This window comes from Crocodylus siamensis, chromosome 1 (genome assembly GCF_052110815.1).
Source record: "Crocodylus siamensis isolate JL-2025a chromosome 1, ASM5211081v1, whole genome shotgun sequence".
Lineage (NCBI taxonomy): Eukaryota > Metazoa > Chordata > Crocodylia > Crocodylidae > Crocodylus > Crocodylus siamensis.
In genome coordinates, this window is record NC_143395.1 from 180,226,954 (window position 1) to 180,247,842 (window position 20,889).

General features: G+C 44.0%; 1 protein-coding gene and 1 non-coding gene across 4 annotated transcripts in view; one reads left to right on the forward strand and one right to left on the reverse strand.

Annotated features, from left to right (window-relative positions):
- REL (REL proto-oncogene, NF-kB subunit) overlaps nucleotides 1–20,889 on the forward strand; it is an 86,359-nt gene that overhangs the window by 22,214 nt on the left and 43,256 nt on the right. The window contains exon 1 of one of the 3 annotated variants that reach the window (XM_090050067.1): nucleotides 18,016–18,131. The exons of the other annotated variants lie outside the window; for them this stretch is intronic. Within the exon in view, the coding sequence (XP_089906193.1) occupies nucleotides 18,125–18,131 (7 nt within the window). The 5' untranslated portion in view covers nucleotides 18,016–18,124. Of the gene's footprint in view, nucleotides 1–18,015; nucleotides 18,132–20,889 lie in introns of those variants that run through there. 3 annotated transcript variants of the gene reach the window in all.
- LOC149873715 (U2 spliceosomal RNA) lies at nucleotides 17,464–17,651 on the reverse strand. The gene has a single exon (XR_016440075.1). It is a non-coding gene; the product is annotated as a U2 spliceosomal RNA (small nuclear RNA).

The following is a 20,889-nucleotide window of genomic DNA, read 5'->3' on the forward strand; positions in this document are numbered from 1 at the left end:
CTCACTAGTGTGACTCACAGGGTGCATGGCCCCTGGCCACTTAGAAGTTGGACAACCCTCTTGTGGAATATCCTGGAGGTGGCCAGGTTCATCCTCAGTCTCTTTTGGAAGCAATGCCTTCATTGGGAACCCTGGAAATGGCTTTGGCGTTCAGACCTTCCACTGGCTGGTCACTCACTCCTGAGCATGTAGAAAAAACTCTCAAGGTTCCATGAAGAAGCTTTGAAATTTTACTTAAGATCTGGACTCTTAAAACGTTATGTAGAGTTCGACATAACTCATCAGAAAGGACTGCAAAGCCAGAGACAGGATGGAAAGGAGAACAGAATTTTTCATTTAATTTCCATCACTTCCTTATGGAATTATGCATCCTGCTACAAGGGCATAATTTAGTGCATTGCTAAATGTTAAACTTGTCCAATGACAGATAATGCAACCCTGATCCATGTCAAATAAGTAGGACTAGGAAATAAACACTTGGTAGGGTTGACAGCACTCCTGTGTCACACCTTTATTAAAATGAGCTCCCATAGACTTTAATGGGAGTTGCAGGTGCTTGGCACCATTAAAGATGAGGCCCAAGGTGTGGCAAATACAGCTCACTGTATGCACCCTGTTATATTTTATAGCTTTATGTTCTTATTTCTCACTGCCTTCCCACTTCCATACCCTGCTAACAACCTGTGCCAAAAGGCTCCTTACTTGCAGGTGGGGAGGTGATGAGAGTACTAGCAGTGTTCTCAGCTATAGCAAGTTAAAATGGAAACCACAGTGTCTAAACTTTTTCTCTGTATGTACATGAAGGAAGCACTGGGCTTATACAATTGCTTTAATAGGAAGGCAGGATCTGACGCGCTAGATTTGATGATTGGTCTATCAAGTCTGATATTTTGCCTCTGGGTATGGCCAATGTCAGAGGAAAAAATAACCATAATACACATGGCTAATTGTGTAATATTGTACAAGGGGAATTCCTTCCTGACCCCATAAAGCACGCTTATGCTCTGAATTATGATGTGTCTATTCTTATTGTAGTACACATGATCTGCATGAACTGCTAATCGTAGAGCTGGGTCCAGGCCAGCCCAGACCACTGTTATCACAAGCAAATATTTTTATATAATACTTTTTCATGACTTTGCCAAGTTCCCTGTTAAAACTAGTTAGCCTTCTTGCCTCCACTCTACCTAGCAGAGGTTTGTTACAGAACCTCTTTGCTTGAAAACATCTAATTTCCAACCTAAATTTATTCATAGACAGTTTATACTTATTTATTCTTGTACCAGCATTGTCCTCTCCTGGTATTTGCCCCTAATATATTTAATAGCATATAACATAATGTATGCCTATTACAACCTGTATTTTTCTAAAGGAACCAAACCAGCCTCTTCTAATCTCCTCTCCTAAAATAGGAGCCAAGCTCTTCATTCTGCTAAACATCCTACTAGCTCTTTTCTGTACAAGTTCCAGTTTGAGGGGTTTTTCTTGAATGTGGATAACCAGCAGTGTACACAGTCTTCCAGAAGGATACTCACCAGTTCCTTGTGTAATGGTATTAAGACTTCCTTAAGTCTGTGAAAATCCCTTGTCTGGGATCTCATTTGCCTTTTTCATAGTTGTATCACATTGCTAGTTCATAGGTTATCTTTTGCAACAGGGGCCCCCTACACGTTCCATTTAAGGTGTGATTAACCAGTTAATCATGCCTTAAGTTGTGACCCTGCTACACATACAACCAATTAATGCTGTGATAACACATGCAATAAGCTTCAAAGTTATTCTGCAAAAAAGTGTCATAATTTGTAGCTTGTTCTAACCACGCCATTAATTGAATGTGTGGCCAAACGCTCCCCAGTGGGTGGGAGCCCTTCAGTTGATGGGGCTCGCAGCCACAGGGGTGCTCCACCCACTGCCAACCCCACAGCTGACAGGGCTTGCAGTGGTGATTGTGCCCTCACTCACTGCCCCCATTGTGAGCCTTGCCAGCTGCAGAGCTTGCAGGGGAGAAAATGCTGCCTCCCGCACCTTGCTTAGTGAGCCTCATAAGGTGTGGGTCTTGCAGCAACGACAGCACTAGGAACACTACTGTCACTGCAAGACTTGTCAGCTGCAGGGTTTGCAGTGGGGGAAGGTTCTTCCTACTGACCCCGCTGCAAACCACACAGTCAGCAAGGCTTGCAGCAGCAGCAGCAGTAGCTGTGTTCCTGGTTCTGTCCCCATTGCGAGCCCCCTAACTAATGTTGGCTGTGAGCCCTGCGGCTGATCTTGGTCTTGTGGCAATTGTGTGGATTGTACATTAGATCCCATTGTGCCCTTACCTGCACATTTAGAGGGGCCCTGATACATACAGGTCTTTCTCGTCCTCTGTCACTTCTAACAGAGAAGTCCTAAACGTATTGTTAGTAGTTCCTATATGCATGACCTAGCACTTTGTACTATGAAATTTCAATCCATTTCTATTACTGCATTTCCATTGCATCCATTCCTTCCGCTATGACAGTCGGAACTGCATTTGTTATGACAAAGCTTCCCAATTTTTTCACTGGTATATTTAACTTGCATGCTTCTATTTTTTGTGCCAAGGTCATTAATAGATTTCTGTTCTCTGTTTATTAACCAAGTTTTATTGCAGGACTCCTTCTCCTCTTCCTTTTTGGACACAATTATCAATCCCTCTCCCTTCCCCCACAAAAAACACCTTTACTTCAAACAGAGTCATTTGAGTGAACTAATTTAATCTTATGCTTGGCAGTTCAGATTAATTTGGGAGTTACAATTAACTTGGGTATAATGCTAACTTATTTAGTAAAAATTCAGAAATTTACCACGTAGAAAAACTGGTCCAGGCAAGAAGCTAAGGAACAGAAGGATTAGTGAAGCACTGTGATTTTCCATAAGGATATTAACAGCAGAGTGCTCCCTCATTTTCTCCACACCATTCTGGTTCTCAAATAATCTATAGCCAAAAAGCAAAAAAGGAAGAGAAGTTGTATGGCTGGTAGAAATGTGGTATGACAGATGATGAGTCAGAATCTGACACAAGGCATTTCTAGCTTCTCTGAATTATCCTGTGTAGGAGCGCTGGGTGCTTGGCATATCTGCAGATTGGGTGAGTGCAGATATCCCCATGTGTGTGGCTCTTTGACCTATGGCTCTCTGCCTCCTACTGCAGTTAAAGTGGTGCTTGCACAGAACAGAGAGAATGAAGAACCTTTCTGGGTGATTGAATTTCAGTCTTGGTTATACATAGTTTAACTCTTTCCAGTAAAGTAAGTAAGACTCCTTTTTAAATCTCAATATCAAAAGTATATCCAGGCAAATGGATATTAAATAGGGTTATATTACAAACTGCAAACTTATAATCACCTAAAGAAATTGAGACCTTTAAAAACAGAGGAGAGAGAGACCACAAAATAACTTTGAAGATCCTGAGACACCTTAAGGATTTCTGCTACGTATAAAATATATTTATTCCCAGAGAATGCTATGTGTACACTCTCTCAAAGTTAGTGGTTTGGAGATGTAGAGCCTTGGTGAGTTGTTTGCCCATGTGAATCCTTTTTGTACTACCATTGATTGGCAGGACAGTCCAACTGGTGTCCTGAGGGCTACATGGGATTAACATGCAGCCCCTGAGCTCCTAATCTAAGTACTGCTTCCCATTTTGCTCTGTCACTGGTGTTCCTAGGCCCCTCTTACCCCTCAAGCTTCCACTGCCTGCCCTGTCCCCCACAGGGCCACAAGACCGACAGGGACAGGGCAGAGCAGCCTGGCCCACACGGCTGAGAGGGAGCTCATGGCTGGAGAGCTCGGAGGACCTGGGGGCCTCGTGCAGCATCTATGATGGTGTGGGAGTGGCTCACAATGTGGGATTGGGGGTGGCGAGGCATGTTATAGTGTATCTGCATGGCATGGAGGAGGCACCTGTGTGGCACATAGCATAGTGGGGGGCACACAGTGTGTTGCAGTTTGTGCATGTGGAATGATGGAGGGCTGTGCAGCATGTCTATAGGAGAGAGGGGGTGGAAGAAGCTGGCGGCTTAGAAGTCTCAGGCAGCACATCAGCAACCTGTGCAGTATGACGTGGGGAGTTGCACAGTGCAGCACTTGCCTAAGTTGTGTGTGTCAACAATACAGTGTGTGGTTGGGGGTCCAGCAGCCCCCTGCGACTCAGAAGTTGGACAGTCCTGGATTAAGTTATGAACAAGTCGCCACCATCCATGTCTATTGTGTTGTTTGCTGGAATGGTCACCTTGTCACATAGAAACACAATGGGTAACAGTACAATCAGGTAACTTGTTCCCTTTTTTCTAAACAATTATAGGTTGTTGAGGCCTGAGTGACAAGAGGAACAAGGGATTGCTTTTCATCCAGTCCTGACTTCAACCTGTTGAGTTTTGGTAGTCCTACCAGGGCTTAAAACTTCTTGACTTACTTTTCCATGTCACTGGAACTCTCAAACCAACCCCCCATGTCCAGTTTCAGTCTACGGAGCAGATTGTTTGTGTGGAAGTTATTAAAAAGTCCAGAAAATACTTCTGCACTTTCACTCCCTCTCTCCTATAGACATGCTGCACAGCCCTCCATCATTCCACATGCACAAACTGCAACACACTGTGTGCCCCGCACCGTGCTATGTGCCACACAGGTGCCTCCTCCATGCCATGCAGATACACTACAACATGCCTTGCCACCCCCAATCCCACATTGTGAGCCACTCCCACACCATCATAGATGCTGCACGAGGCCCCCAGGTCCTCTGAGCTCTTCAGCAGAAAAAGCAGAAAATGATGCAGACAAATCTTAAATGTTTGATTTGTTGTTTTGTACAGGGATAAACTGCGGAAAGAGAGGTTTCAATTTCATTAAAGCAGTTTCAGTAAACACCCATTGGGAAGTCAGGGCGCATCATTTCATTTATACTTCAGATGACTATTGATTCTGTGAACATCAGCAGCACTTAAGCACCAACACTCAGCTCCAGCCCTGAGGAAAAGGATACATTTTACCACACTCTGCACAAAGTTGTCAAAGGAATACCATCAACCAAGCAACTATTCCTTCTTGGAGACTTCAGTGCAAGAGTTTGTACAGACAACAACTCATGGCCAGATTGCCTAGGATAGGGGTAGGCAACGTTTTTGGCCAGAGTGCTGAAAAAAACAAAATGTCTACCCTGGGGCGGAGAAGCGGGGGTACATGGCAGAATGCACTGCCTATCTATATAGTTAATAATCATAAATGTTGCTTTTTTTTACAATAAATACCAGGTTTTCTACAAATTCTAAACCTGATGACAATAAATAAAACTTCATATATTACTTTTGTTGTTGTGTATTCTTTTTTGTTAAGCATGTTGTGGTAAGAGAGAGAAAAAAAGAGAAAAAGAGGAAAGAGAGAGGAAAAGAGAGCAGGAGGAAGAGGGAAAGAGAAAGAAAAAAGAAACGAGAGGAGAGAGAGAGAAAAAAGAAGAGAGAGAACTAGACACATGCAAACACAGAGAACTAGACACGCATGCACACGTGGATACATAGAACGACATGCATGCAAAAACAGAGAACCAGACACATGCATACACAGACACACACACAGAAGACTTGTGAGCATACACCTGCCCAGAACCTGACACGCATGACCAAGTACCAACTCTACAGGTCATGCCAGAGTTAGATGTAGAGCCCACAGTAAGAGCTAAGCAAGGCATTGTTTCATTATCAAGTGGCAAGGCTCCTGGAAAAGATGGTATCCCAGTGGAAATTCTCAAATGTGAGAAAGAAAGCCCACTAACATAACTTCATTAGCTGCTATTGAAATGCTGGAAAGAGGGTGAGGTACCACAAGACATGCATAATGCAAATTGTCTTGAAATGCCAGATTAGAGACTCTGACACTGCTTGGTGAGCCGCGGACTTTACGGAGCGAGTGAGTACGCGGCTTGTGGGGCGGGATAAGAGGTGGCTCGTCGACCGCCCTCGAGGTTCGCCTTACTGGCGCAAGTAGGCGAAGTGCTATACGCTTTCAAAATTTATAGTAAAAGGGTTTATTCAACTCACCTGGCCTCACCCTCTTACGAATAAGAGGAGCGAAGTTGCAGCTAAAGTATAAGCATGGAGGTATGGTAAAAGTGGGTATGCGGTCTAAGCTACGCTGAGAGGCTGATGTTCGTTGTCAGGTTTTCGAGGCCTTTGACGGGTTTTCGCTGGGATATGCCCAGATGGGAGGCTGACAACCAGCAACAGGGTGATCAAGCCTGAGGTTTATCCAGTCGTCATCTCTGCCGTTTCCTGCTTCTTCGCCTCTTTATGGATGTTGGTTGGACCACCTCTATGACACTAACTATGATGTAAACTAAGCGTGCAGGGATAGGGTAGTTTCTTTTACATAGGTGTTCCTAGGCAGATTTTTACATAGGTTGCGTTTCCGCAGAAGTGAAACTTACAGGATAGAAAAGAAACTTATAAAATACGCATGCGCAGCTTGATACAAAATTCCCCCGCACGGTAGACAAAGGAAATTTCGCGCGCGCGGGAAATACAAAAATTTGTGCGTGCGGGAGATACAAAATTCGCGCGCGCAATAAGAACTTACTAAATAGACATTTGGTTTGGACTAACTTACAGATAAGACTATAAAGTTACATAAATGTGAAAAATGCCATGCGGCAGTTATATAAAATGAAATAAAATATTTACACAAGTGTCATCACTTTGTATAAAAATAAAGGACATAAGGGCAAGTGCAACAACTACAGAGGTACCTTGCTACTATGTATAACAGGAAAAGCTTTTGCAAGAGTCATTTTGGTGCACCTACAACAGCTAGCAAGTTGTGTCTACCGTGAATCTCAGTGTGGTTTCAGGACTGGAAGATCAATCATAGACATGATATTTTCTGTGTGTCAACGTCAAGAAAAGTGCAGAGAGCAAAACCAACCATTTTTCATTGCCTTCCTGGATCTACGAAAAGCATTTGACACCTCCAGCAGAGAAGGCCTACTTGCAGCCCTAGAAAAGAGAGGATGCCCACCAATCGTGTTAAGTCTTATATGTTTCTTCCACAACAACATGAAAGCAACTGTTCAGTTTGATGGATCCACTTTGAACAGCTTTGAGATGAAAAACAGAGTGAAGGAAGGATGTGTTCTTGTCCCTAATCTTTGTAATCTTATTCTTGGTACTCTTAAACTGCGTGTTTAAAGATCTGGAAAGTGGAGCGTACCTTTACACAAGATTGGAGGGGAAACTCTTCAACGTGTCACAACCCAAGGCAAAGACTAAAGTTAAAAAGGTGCTTATCAGGGAACCTCTATTCACTGATGATGCTGCCCTTACAGCCCATGATGAAAACCTACTACAAGAACTCATGGATTGCTTTTCAAGAGCTTGTCAGGCATTTGCTCTCATTATCAGCACAAAGAACAGTTGTACTAGGACAGGGAGTTCCACAAGATCCAACAATCACCCTTCATGAGAACCAGCTAGAAGTAGTCCAGAAGTTCAGCTACCTAGGTTCTATAGTGACCACCAACCTCTCACTGGATGAAGAACTTAAGTTTGCATTGGAAAGGCTGCCACCACCTTCATCAGATTAACTAAAAGAGCATGGAACAACTCAATTCTTACCATCAAGTCCAAAATGCTAGTGTACAAAGTTTGCATACTCAGCACTCTTATGTATGGTGGGGAAACAAGGACAACTTATGCACATCAAGAGAAAAGGTTAAACAGCTTCCACCTATGCTGTTTACACTGCGTAGTCAACAGCAAATGGCAAGATAAAGTTACCAATGCAGACGTTCTCCAAGGGGCAAATTTACCACATGTGACAACCCTACTCAGACAGATGACTGCACTGGCTAGGCCATCTGAGTAGATTGGAAGATGGATGAGTACCCAAGGACATGCTATACAGGGAGTTATCAAAGGGAACGAGAACAACAGAACACCTCAAGCTTCGCTATACAGACACATACAAATGAGATATGAAGGCATTTGGAATTGATCCTAGCTAATGGGAAACCTTGGCAAGCGAGCAGAACAAATGGCGTCATCGTCGCCACCAGACATTAAAGTCCATGATAGGAATTGGCTCCAACAGCTTGAAGAGACGAGTCCATAGGAAGCAAGCAGCTCCCAAACCCCCAAACTGTGACACATACATTTGCAACCACTGCCACAGATCATGCAAATCTCAAATTGGACTATTCAGTTGTTCTACTAGTTACAGATCAATTTGACTTATCTTTTGCTGTATCACCAATTGGTCTGTAACTAATAGAACAAAACTGGTACAAAATCTAGAATAAAGCCAATATAACTCAACAGAAACTAATTTTCACGTACACTTGGGCCATTTTATAGCAATCTGTCCATTCGAACGGGCTCTAAAATGGCTGTAAGTACAACTTAGTCCTCTACTGTTGTGGAAAGTGGCTTTAGTGAAATGAGAAATAAGCTATATATTTCTAAACGAATTCCCTTATTTTTTATTACAGAACTTATAATACAGTTCCTGTTTATAAAAGGGAAACCAAGATAACATAATGTATTAAAAATTAAGTTGTTGGATGTGATTGAGTCTCTTAGCAAAAAATTCTCTGAGTTGGAAGACTGACTTATTAAAAGGGCCATGTCAGAGAACTTTGGGCATTATTCTCTTTTATTTGATTGCATTTACTCCCACACTAAGGCTCCTTAATGCTGCCAAAGCCAGGTAAAACACTCTGGCTGTAAACATTAATTAGGCTTTCTTACAAAACCCTTCCCAAATATTTAAATATACTTTCTTATCTCTACATTCAAAATTTGGCAAACTTTCTCCCTCCCCAGTCTCTTTCTTCTGTGTGCTGAATAGTCAAAATTAAGACCTCAGTTCAGCAAGGTACTGACATTCATGCCTAACTTTTAATCTTCCAGGTGAGTACTGTTGACATACTTGGGGGCTGACTTGGCTGTTTTGTTTCCAATGCAATACAAATTTATTTTTAATGTTGCTCATAGTAAGTGTATCAGCAATATTCTAAATAATTATATAAATCAATGACTGTGGGTTAAATAAGTAGAAGAGTAATTAAGAGAGACAGCAGGCAAAAAACAATAGACCTTTGCTGCTTATAGGAGGCGTAGAGTCAATAAAATCTTGTCAGGCTATATCTTCGCTACCAAAACAATGCACATGTGGCATCAAAAGAGCACTGTCAAGTTAGGTTTCTTGCTGTAGTTTCTTGCTGCTTAGCAATTGTGGTTTTTATCTTGATGTAGACTGATTAAGGTCAATCTTTTTCCTAAAAACTACCAGTGTCTTATCTCTACTAGGATTTTATAGTGAAAGAGCTATTTTTAAGTAAACATGCATGTTTTTGATAGGGAAGACAGAACCTTGGATGACAGCAGCAGAAGTAAAGTTTTGTGTACCGCATAAACTAAAAACAAGCAACTGCTAGAAAGTTAAGAGAAACATGTCTGTGAGACCAGCTAAAATAAAGTCTAATAAAGTTTAAAGGCTATTTGAAGCATGATTCTGAAGTAGTTCATGATTCAGAGCTGTGGGCATTAGCAGGGCCCCCTGCTCTTTGGGGCAGATCCTTGACTAGTGTGATCCCTGATATAGCCAAGTTGTGATACAACCATAGATGTGTGGCTTCATCCCAGTTGCTAGCTGGTAGAAGTTTAGCCTGAATACTAAAATTTAACCTGCCAATCCAACTCATCCCCTTACCTATATAGAGGAACAAAAGACAGAGTAAAGACAGTACTGGACAATCATGGAGCCCTATACCATTTGGCTGAGTTAGGACCAATACCTATGTTTTGTTAAAACCAAGATTTATGTCTCAGACCAATAACTATCTGTTGCTAAAGAGGGGTCCCCCCCCTAAAACTCCAATGACATTTATTTGATTGGGATTAATTTGCGTAGTCAGAACTTGCAGTGTTGTGCCCTAACCTCAGTTGGAGCCCCCAGACACAATTATAATTAAAAATAATAGTTGTAATGCATGAATACAAGAAAATGAAACTTGGAAGAAACCAAATAAATAAAGAGCAGCTACTATTAAGGAAATTACATTTAGACGAGTGTTTTTCAACCTTTTTTCATTTGTGGACCTCTGAAAAATATTTGAATGGAGGTGCAGACACTTTGGAAATTTTCAGTGGAGGTGTGGACCCCTTTCAATTGAATCACATCCTTTTGATTGATTATAATCATCTTTTGCAGACCCCTTAGACCAGGGGTGGGCAAAATCCAGCCTGCATGTTGGATCAGGCCCACAACAGACTCCATTTCCCAGCAGCCCCTGCCCACGCCCCTCCCTGCAGCAGTTTTTATGGAGACCCCAGGAACAGTAGGGACTGACAGCATGGGGCGGTCATGGCTTCACACTCCCAGGATCTCCCTGAAGACTGGCCCAGAGCGGCGCAGGCAGGGCACGTGACTGAGTGGGGAGGTGCTCTGTAGCCAGGGCCAGTGCAGGGACAGAGCCAGGGCAGAGCCATGATCCACTGCCTGCACACCTCTGACAAGTACGTGTTCTGCCAGCAGGGGAGTGCAGGCAGTGGATTGCAGCTCTGCCCTGGCTCTGGCCCTGCATTGTCACCACTGCACGATCCCAGCCCTGGCCCTGGTCCCAGACCCAGAGCAGCTTCCTACCCGGCTGTGTGCCCTGCCTGCTCCGGCCCAGTCTCCATGGAGACCCTGGGAGTGTGGGGCCATGATGACTTCCTGCTGTCACTCCATGAAGCCAGTTTTCCTGTGTAGCCTTAGATGAACTGTTTTTAACTGTCCCTAAAGAGAAGGTAACTTCTGCTTTGTTTCCAAAAAACAGAATTCAAACTTCGCACGAATCAACTCCAAGTAGTGGAGGGGTGGACAGATATTTGGGCTGGGGGGCCACTTAGGGAGTTTTGGTGAGTTGTTGTGGGCCAGGTCAACAAACCACCCCCGTAACATGCAAGAGCTCACCAAAAGGGAGCGGTGGGGGCAGCTGAGAAATGGAGACTGGCTGCCAGTTGGACCCACCCCTGCCTTTGACATAGTCTACGGACCCCCAAGGGTCCACAGACCAGGGTTTGAATTACACTTTGACCCCTGGGGGGGTCTGCAAAATAACTGGGCTGCCCATCACTGTGCCCTAATACAATTGGAGACTCCCCCAAGTTATGATTTCCAAATCTCACAGGGAGACTCTAGTCTCTTATCGGGGGGTGCACACCCTACAAAAAGGCACTGTTGGCACCACCAGCAGCATCTGTGTGGGTGGTCTTCTATCCTGCTGGCTCCCACCGCTGCTGCCAGCAGCGGCTGCAGGTGGTCACCAGCCCTTGGTCAGTGCTCACCACCCTGCCGCCGACAGTGCCAGCAGTATCTGCGGGAGCTCACCACTTACCGCCACCATGCTCTTGTCACTACTGCCGCGCTCCTGCCACTGCCATGTCCCCCCCAGCCACTGGGGGCACAAATCATTCATGTGGGAAACCATGGCTTTTCCCTTGCAGGCCGGCAGAGTGGCAACCTGAGAGGGGTTGCTTGCCCCCTCCCCCCCCTGCAGCCCCCCCGCAACTCCCGCCCTTGCCCCACAAACTGGGGGGCTGGGGTTTGGAGGCGGGGGGGCAGCGGGTTGGAAGAGGCACTGGGTCAGGACTGGCCATCCATGTTTACAATTGGGTCCTGGTACAAAAAAGCTGAGAACCACTGACCTAAGGTAACAACAACACAGTTAAAGTCAGGTTTCTTTTCATCCCAGTTTGAATTTAATTTCAGACAGCCCTGGACAGTGTGAGATAAATGTGCTGCGCCAAAAAGTTATTTATTTAAAAAGGGTACCTAGAAAACACAAACTGGTTGCACTTCTCATACAAGGCACCCTAAATTACTTTCTCTATGGGAACAGTTTATCTTAAACTACACAGGTAAACTGGTTCTGTGTGTGTTTTACATTGGTTGTTAAGGATAGGATTCAAAACCATTTTCGATTAGTTTATCAGTCATTTTATAAAAAAGTTACTTCGAAGACCATTAGTCCTAATGGGAGCTGAAACCTTGCTCTGTAAACTTCCCATTGTAGGACTCAGACTGTTTCTACTGTTGTAACTTAATGCTGTTTTACAGTAAAAAGTGCCAGAATGAGTGCTGTGGAGTCTCAAATTCTGTCTTTTCATAGAGGACGTATCCTGGAGCACAGGCAGTTGCTGTAAGAAGTCTCATGCTGCTTTGCCTACATGACTCATGGTTAGGCTGGGTCGGAGGGACTATCAAATAGGACAGTCTCTGTTAAACTGGAAACTTGACAACCTTTTGGATAAATACAACAAAAACTACATTTACGAAGCCAGTTTTCCTGTGTAGCCTTAGATGAACTGTTTTTAACTGTCCCTAAAGAGAAGGTAACTTCTGCTTTGTTTCCAAAAGACAGAATTCAAACTTTGCATGAATCAACTCCAAGTAGTGGAGGGGTGGACAAATATTTGGGCTGGAGGGGCACTTAGGGAGTTTTGGTGAGTTGTTGTGGGTCAGGTCAACAAACCACCCCCCTGACACAACATCTCACCAAAACTCCCTAATTCACTCTGCCCTGCACTAGGTTGAGCAGATTGGATGGGGCCACGAGCAGGGAGGGAGTGGCATCCAGGAGCAGGGCAGGCAGGCAGGGCCGGGTCTGGAATCAGGATTTTGTGGCTGTGACAGCATGGAGCCAGGGCCCAGGGCAGAGCCACAGTCCACTCCCTGCATACCCCTGTAATGGGTGCCAGGTTCATGGGCAGGGGCATATGGGGAGCAGATCGTGGTTCCTTGGGCCCAAGCCCTGCATTGTCACTGTCCCACAATCCCAGCCCTGCTCCCCCCCTCCCCAACAGCCCCATTCCATCTGCCCAGCAGAGCACATCCTGCCTGCATGGGTCTCTGTGGAGACCTCACCCACCTACCCACTGTCTTCAGCACCCCTGGTAGTAGGTGCAGGGCAGAAGGCTCGGGGTGCTCTGACAGCAGGGCCAGATCTGGTGACAGGCAGTGGCAGCTGAAAGGAGCTACTGCTGCAGGGGCTGCAGGGAAGTAAGTCCAGCTGCCGCACCACCCCAGCCCCAGTGTGCATGCAGGGGTGGTCTGACAGGCTGCCCCCTGTGCTGGGGCCAGGTGGGGTCGAGGGATCTGCTGCAGCCTTGGTAAAATCCCTTGTCGAGCTGGATCTGACCTGTGATCTGTATTTTGCCCACTCCTGAACTAGTGTGTAGAAACAATCAGGGTTTAACAAGCCTCAGCTATCTGAACGTATGAGAACACAGCCTTCCCCATTTCTTTTTGTAACGATTTCTATTATTAGTCATGTGATAATCCCGTTGCATGTGGGAGCATCTTTTTTTTAAATTAGGATGGCCAAAGCTGAGGTTCCATAGCAAAGTTACTAAGTATATATGTTTTAAATTAGACTTTAATTAACTAAGACTATGGACAGATATACCATTAAACCAGTTTAAAATGTTAGGGGGGAGATTTGTGCATCAGCTGAACCAATATACCTTTATCGCCTTTTTGTACATGTACTAGCACAGTGGACGTAAACTCTATTTTTAAACTAGAAAGAAGCAAAGTTACAGTTACTTAAAGTGGACAGATAAAATTTCTACAGTGGATAAACTGTAAAGCACTGTAACATCTAAGCATTTGAATACTTTGTCTGTCCACACTATTAACTTTGGTGTTGAACTCAGAGTTTCAAGTTAAGAGAAGCCCAGGTTCTAACCCACTGTTTTCTGGGTTTTTGTAAATAAACTAAAAAAAATGTTGAATAAGAAACCATTATAAACTACTTTTCTACTCAGAATAGCTCTTCTTTTAATGTGTCCTAATTCTGGAGCTTAATCCAATCAATTTACATTTAGTAGAAAAGCCTACTTTGACACCAGGTCTAGCCTACCATCTCTGAGAGCAGTGTACCATCTCAGTAGCGTGCTACATGTTTTTTCTGGGGCGTAAGGGGTTGTATATGCATATAGGAGGTGGCTTAAATAGGGCTTGGATTAGAAATTACAACCTAAAAAATCCAGTGATTCCATGACAAATATACTTTTGTCCATCATTTATATAATAAATATAATATAGTTGTCATGTAAGAATCAAAGTGCTCCCTGAACACATTAGAAGCCAGTTCTAAACTTGAATATTAGGGGGCAGTTTAATAAAAAGTGCTAGACAAACTTTGATGTATGATTTTATGGGAGGGAAAATGTAAAACATGCATTCTTGCTTCAGTTTAGCAAAACAATCTGTAGAACACATGGCATCAGGATAATTAATTCTACTATGCTTGTAATGACAAAAATACAAAATATATGACATTCTTGGCCAGATTCTCCACAGCTGTAAACAGTAGGAGCTCTATAGAAGCAGTGGAACTATTCCAGTTTATACTGTGAAATCATTATGATAACAGATTAAAATAACAGCCTTGAGACAGAAAGCTATAAATTCTACTTTTAATTTTTAAACATGTATGATCATACTAAAAGGAAACATCTTATTTTACATACTTGTGACATTGGATATCTGTAAATTCAGATACTTTGGGCAGAAAAATAGGGTTGTAACATCTTACTCTATTGCATTATGTTGACCCAGGAGATACTGTCTATAGTAGACTAGGAGCCAGGAGATACTGTCTGGAGTAGACAGTATCTCATGGTTCAATGTATTCCAGTAAGAGTAGGACACTATAACCCTATTTTTCTGTCCAAATATCCAAACTTTAATTTGTTATCATCCGGAGAGGCGTGGGACCAAATTCAGACCTTGTGTAAGCAAATTAATTCATCTGATGTGACCTACAATGTGGCAAGAATAATAAATAACGTGCTAAAATGTGAACAGTGTCTCTCTCAGGAAATACTAGTTAAGATTGTGCTAATCTTCTCAATGAAAAGATTTAAAAAATCAGAACAAAATTTTGCTGCCAGTCCAGTGCATTGTCTTATACCACAAGGATGCACCTGTCAGCTGGGTGTAAGCTCCTTCATGTTCATGCCATCACAGTTATTTTACTGTTTGTCCAGACCCACTCAGGATGTATGCCCACATCTGATTTTGAACTGGATTTTTACGAAGTTCAAGGGATGCTCATGTTCAGTGGTCCTTTTCAGCTCCTCATTGCAATAGGGTCAAGTGCTGAATTTCACACCCAGCTGGAGGTGCGGGCCCCAAATTCCCTGAGTTTTGCATAGATTTAAATCAGTGACATAGCCCAGGAGCCATATGTGCAGTCAGTGTTTAACCAAAGAGCCACAATAACATATACACCCCAAAGTGAACTGCGGTAAACACTCCAATTCAAAAGAAACTACAATGGGCAGTGTATGTGTCATGTTATTCATGACTGCAAGAAATGCATACCTGAGTCATACAGTAATTTAAAAAAGCAAAAGGAAAGACAAATTTCATTCCATTTTCTCTGAATAACTTGGTAAGTTGAATGGCTATTTGTAGCTCAGGCATATTGACAAATTCACCACTGCAATATCCTCATCTTTGCTTTGACTGATTATATTTACCATTGACATAATTGTTTCCACAATATGTAGAGCTTACTTTTTTATTATTATTATTATTAATACATTTTGTGTTTCAGGTCAAATCTGCCAAATTAGTTCCAAATCATATTGATTAAGTAGAACTCAATTGTTCCAAAAACTATATCAACTGAGCAGGCAAAACTCAATCATTTTAAACATCATGTATGAGTCTACAACAGTGAGCATCCTCCGTGGCAGGTTCTCACCCTGGGATCTTCAGATACTCCCAGATCCACTGGCAGGTATCCTATGTGAGGCCCAAAGCCAGAGGTCTTGGGATCTGGATGCCCCCAGTTGACTTAGCCCACAAGAGGCCAAGAAGCCATGAAGTACTTCCTTATATCTTTTTTGAGTCTGAGGACACAGTCTTTGAGAGGAACAGCTGACAGGCAGACCTGGGTCTTTGGAAGTTGTAGAGAAGTTATAGGGAGCAAAGCAGATGCCTTGCTGTGGCACAGAAGGGAACTACCAACAGTTGAAGGACTCAAGCAGGGAAGGAAATGGTCAGGAACAATTCAAAGTTGAAGAAGGGAAGGGGGTACAGAATACTTCCCTATCTTCTCCACCAAATTAATCTCATGGGTTCATTATAGTTCAGTTTGCCTGTCACAGATGAAGAAGAGAGTATCAGGAGAGCCAAGAGAGGGGAAGAGTGAACACAAACAACGTTTAGGTTGAGGAAAGAAATTGGGGTGGGGGGGCATCTCCCTTTCTGTGAGCCTCCAGAGGCCTTAGTAGACAGCATCCACTACACTCATGAGGATTAGGAAATTTGTTGGGTATTCTACACATCCCCAAGTGCCTTAGGAGGGCCATTGGCCTCACTTATGAGTTTTAATGGGATTTTTTACATTGACAAGCTCCTGAGGAAATGGGTTCCTCTATGAACTCTAGTTGTTATAAGAGAAAAGGATGAAACAATGAAATATAGATGCCAGCAGTGCTGTATCCTGTACCCCAGGCTGGCCCTGACATAAGCTAGCAATAATTGATGTTCAGAAATGTTTTGACATTAGACTTATGATAACTCATTTAAATTCTGGGCTGGGCACTAGGTCTTGGCTAGCAGGCCAATAGGTTTTGGCTAGCGGCTAGTACAGTGTTTCCCAAATTTGATACCTGGGACACTTTTTTCTGGATTAAAATTGGCAGCACACTTCACTCATCAGTCTGTGGGCCAGATCCAGTCTATGGGTCCAATCATGTACATGGCGCTGATGTAGCCAGAGCCCCATCCAACCCATTTTTTAGCACACACTTTTTCCTCTTCCACAGTACATCCTTTAGGTACCACTGGTCTAGGAAAGGATGTGATATTTCCCCTCTTTTGAAATTTAAATTGGTACAAAGTGGCATGAAAAGTCAAATCTCTTTGAATCCTGCCTTTTGTTTCTAGGGTGTTGTAAGTCAGCCTTGTCCTTGCATTAAACCTGTTGAGATGAATGGGCCTTTTTTTCTGTGGAAAGGATGGAAGGAGAACAAAACTGTGTAACTCCTCAGACAATAACTCCCACAGCTGCATGTTAAACTGCAGTGTGTGTGTGTATGTGTATGTGTAGTTCATCATGTGGGTGAGATGAATGTGAAACTGCAGTTCACTCTGTGTGCATGTGTAGTTCATCCTGTGCTTGTGTGATTCGTGTTAAACTGCAGCTTGTGTACATGCAGTTCATCTGGCATGCGTGATGTGTGTTAAACTGCGGTTCACTGTGTGCGCAATGCACATTAAACTTCAGGCCGTGTGTATGCATGCATGCAGTTCATCCTGTGTGTGTATGATGCATGTTAAACTGCAGTGGGTGTTTATATGTGTGTGTGTGCAGTTCATCCTGTGTATGATGCATATTAAACTGCAGTTCAGTGTGTGTGTGCGTGTGTCAGACAGAGACTTTTTTTTTCTGATTTTTTTTGCACCGGTCCTGGAAGCACTGGTATACCAGGTCAATGCATGGAGTGGATGGAGCAAGTTCCGGTTCCACCACCCGACACCAAAAAGAATTTGCTCAATATAGACCTCCGATGGAGGACATATCAGAGACAATCACTGACCCCGAGCCACCGCGTCGTGTCAGACAGAGACAGAGAAATTATCCCTTCCCTTCAAATTGCGCGCTAGTTAATCCCTGCCTTCGGTCCTTCAGGCGGGTGGAGACAGTGGCCTTCTCTCCCCTTTTGCAGGTAAGCGAAACCCTCCAGTCTCCCTCGTTCAGACAGGCCAGAGCCTCCCCACACAGCGCAGGCGGCGTCCCGGGCCGGGGGCGGCCGGCTCTGCGCGCGTGTCGTGGTCGGAGAGGAGCCCCCACGCCTCGCCGGGGGCAGGGGCAGGGGCAGGAGCAGGAGCAGGAGCAGGCCGGGGGCGAGTTAATTGCCCACGGCCGGCCCCGGCGCGCGTCACTGGCGGGGAAATTCCCGCGCGGGGCGGGGCGGGGCCAGGCTGCGGGGGCGGGGCGGCCGGGCTGGGCCGAGCCGGGCCGGACCGGGCCGGCAGCTGCGCAGGGAGCCGCGGCCGAGCCCGAGTTCCCGGGCAGCGAGCGAGCAGCAGGGCGCGAGCGAGGGCCGGCGCCATGGCGGGTGAGTGCGGCCGGGCACCGCGGGCCGGTGGTAATGGACGTGTGTGCGTAGTAGACATGGGTGGGGTGTGTAATGGGCATGGAAAGCTCTGTGGATGTGTGTACCGAATGGAGACCAGGTGAGCGGCTCCCTTCCTGTAACAGGGCAGGATGGATCTGGCCCTTCTAGATCCCGACATCTGCATCGGTGGGTCTGGCGTCTCTGGCTGTGTAGCGCAGGCTGTCCTGAGCTGATGCTCACTTCACTTAGAGCAGTGGTTCCTGACCGGGTTTTCCTGCGCACCCCCCGCGAGAATGTGGGGAAGGGCTTCCTCCACACTCACTTCGGTGGTGCTTTCAGCTCAAAGCTCATGACTTAGCTCTGGAGGAAAAAGCGTTAAAAATAGTTAAAACAATCTATTTATAATCTGCATCTTCATTAAAGGCAGTGTAATTTCCATTGCACACATGGGGGCTAAACATAGGCACTTGTTTAGGCAGCTTGGTTACCTGTTACGATGCCCTGATCCTTCTCTGCTGTTATGGCATGGATTGGTATTTTTTTCTGCTGTGGTTGATATATTTGCCTTCTAAGGCATGCTCCCATATACCAACCAAACCTTCACTTTTTAAATGAAAAATTGCTGTTCTGCTGGACCGCCACTGACTCTGCATCTCTTGGCTATTTGTAGTCAGAGGCTCAGCACTATAACTGCATTTAAGCAGTGGTTCCCAACCACTTTTGTCCCAGGACCTATTTGTAAACACCAGTGGCCAGTCCTGACCCAGTGCCCCTCACTTCCGACCCGCTGTCCCCAGCCCCGCACTGTGTGTGTAGGGCACACCTAGACTAGTAAATCTACTAAGCTATGAAAAGCTGTCATTGTGCCCACATTTTATAAACTGACTTGTGGTTCGGATACTTTTATATTTAGGTGTCCAAGCTGAGACACTTTTTTTAAGGGAACTGATTTTCAGGGGCTAGGTGCTCAGGCTTCCAATAAGTTATGTTAAATTGATAACTGATTTGATAGCCCCAAATCACTAGTCACTTCTGAAAATCTGTTGGCCTGCTTGTTTTTATTTTTCTGCTACTTAAAATACTAGTGTTAAAATCTACAATCATGATTTTAGGAACAGTAGTAGTAAACACTTGTCCAAGTATTTATTTTATTTGGTTTTAACAAAATAGACCGTGAACAAACATTAGAAAATGTGAATTTAGAGCTAAGACTGATCACTTTCAGAATGGCTCATTTAAACTTAAAAAACAAGCAGAAATTAAATTAAAAGAGCTAGACGTACATATGAGTTTCAGAGCTGTTCACATTAGAAGAGGATATTGAGAAAGAAGTGAAAGAGGGAGAGCTGCCACAACAACAATGTAATAAACATAAATGGAGCAGGCAAACAGGAATTGGCAGACGTAATGCAATTAATTTTTATCTAAGAAAAGCTTTTGTATCTTGCATCTTTCATAGAAGTTTAAAAAAAAATCAATTTTGGAGGTGGTTGCATTAATTAAGAGTAGTTGCTGTCCTCAAGAAAAATGGTGTCTAACCTGTATCTGCTTTGTGAATGCATGTTAAGTCAGCCATTGCTAGTGCATGTGCTTGATCTGCTTTTCTAAATGTTGGCTTATAGTCATAAATAAAATTCTTTCAAATTTTATATTGTATTTTAAAGCGGGTAAGCTGAAGCAGGAGATATCTATCTCTCTGTTATCAGTGCTGAATAGATTTTCAACATATTGACAACTGGCAAAGGAATTTTTCAGCGGAGGAAGCTCTTAACTTCCTAGTATTTACTGACTCTGTTACTATTCTATAATGTCACATGATAACAAAGAGGAAGTGTGCAAAGCAGTTTTGCTTAGAGTGCTACGCAGGTCCTGAAGACTTAGGTAGGGGATTACTCTTTTCTAAATTAAGAGGATATTTGCACTTATTTCAGGTTGTAGGCAAATATTTTATAATAGACTTGTTACCTCTGAATTATCTGCCTAGGTCCCTACCCTTCAGAGAGCTCCAAATGCTTAGAATATAATATCTGACTTTTCAGAACAGCCTCTCATTTTTGGGGGGCGCTCAGCTTGGAAGAGTTGGCTCAGAGGCTCTGAACTATCATGTGAGTTGGACAGACAGAATTTTCTCAGCAGTGTCACCATAGTGGCTGCTGCATATACCTTATTTCATGGGCATTCTGAATAGTGATTCATGTTGTGGAGCCACTGTGCTTACACTCCCATCACTCCCTGGCCCACCTCCAGCTTTTTCTCATACTTCAGATTTTGCTGCAGAACACATATCCAGACAACATCCCTAAGGACCATGTAAAAATTACCAGTCTTGCTACATAACATCTTCACAGCCTGCCTCAAAAGGATCTCTGGCTTTGCAAGTTGGAGACAGCTGGAAATAGGACCCAGTTGTTTTCCCTTCTGTGTATTGAAACGTTTGTAGTATGTCACAGCCACCTTCCTGTGGTTCTTCATTTCACCTTTCCCCTTGCTCATCTCTGAAGTCTGACTAGGCCTCTCCAGGTACTACACAAATCATTGGTGTGAGATGAATGGTATGCACACACCTTCTTCCTTATGGTCAGCTGAGCAGTCAGCATTTGCTTCCATTATTTACTTCAGATGGCTTGTGATGTATCAAACTTTAAACTGGTCTTCATTTCTCACTTGAGTTGTGTTTGTCTTTTGCTTGGTCACCTGTCACTTAATACAGAATACAGTAAAACAAGTTCCAGGTCTTGAGTTAGTGGTACTTTAATTC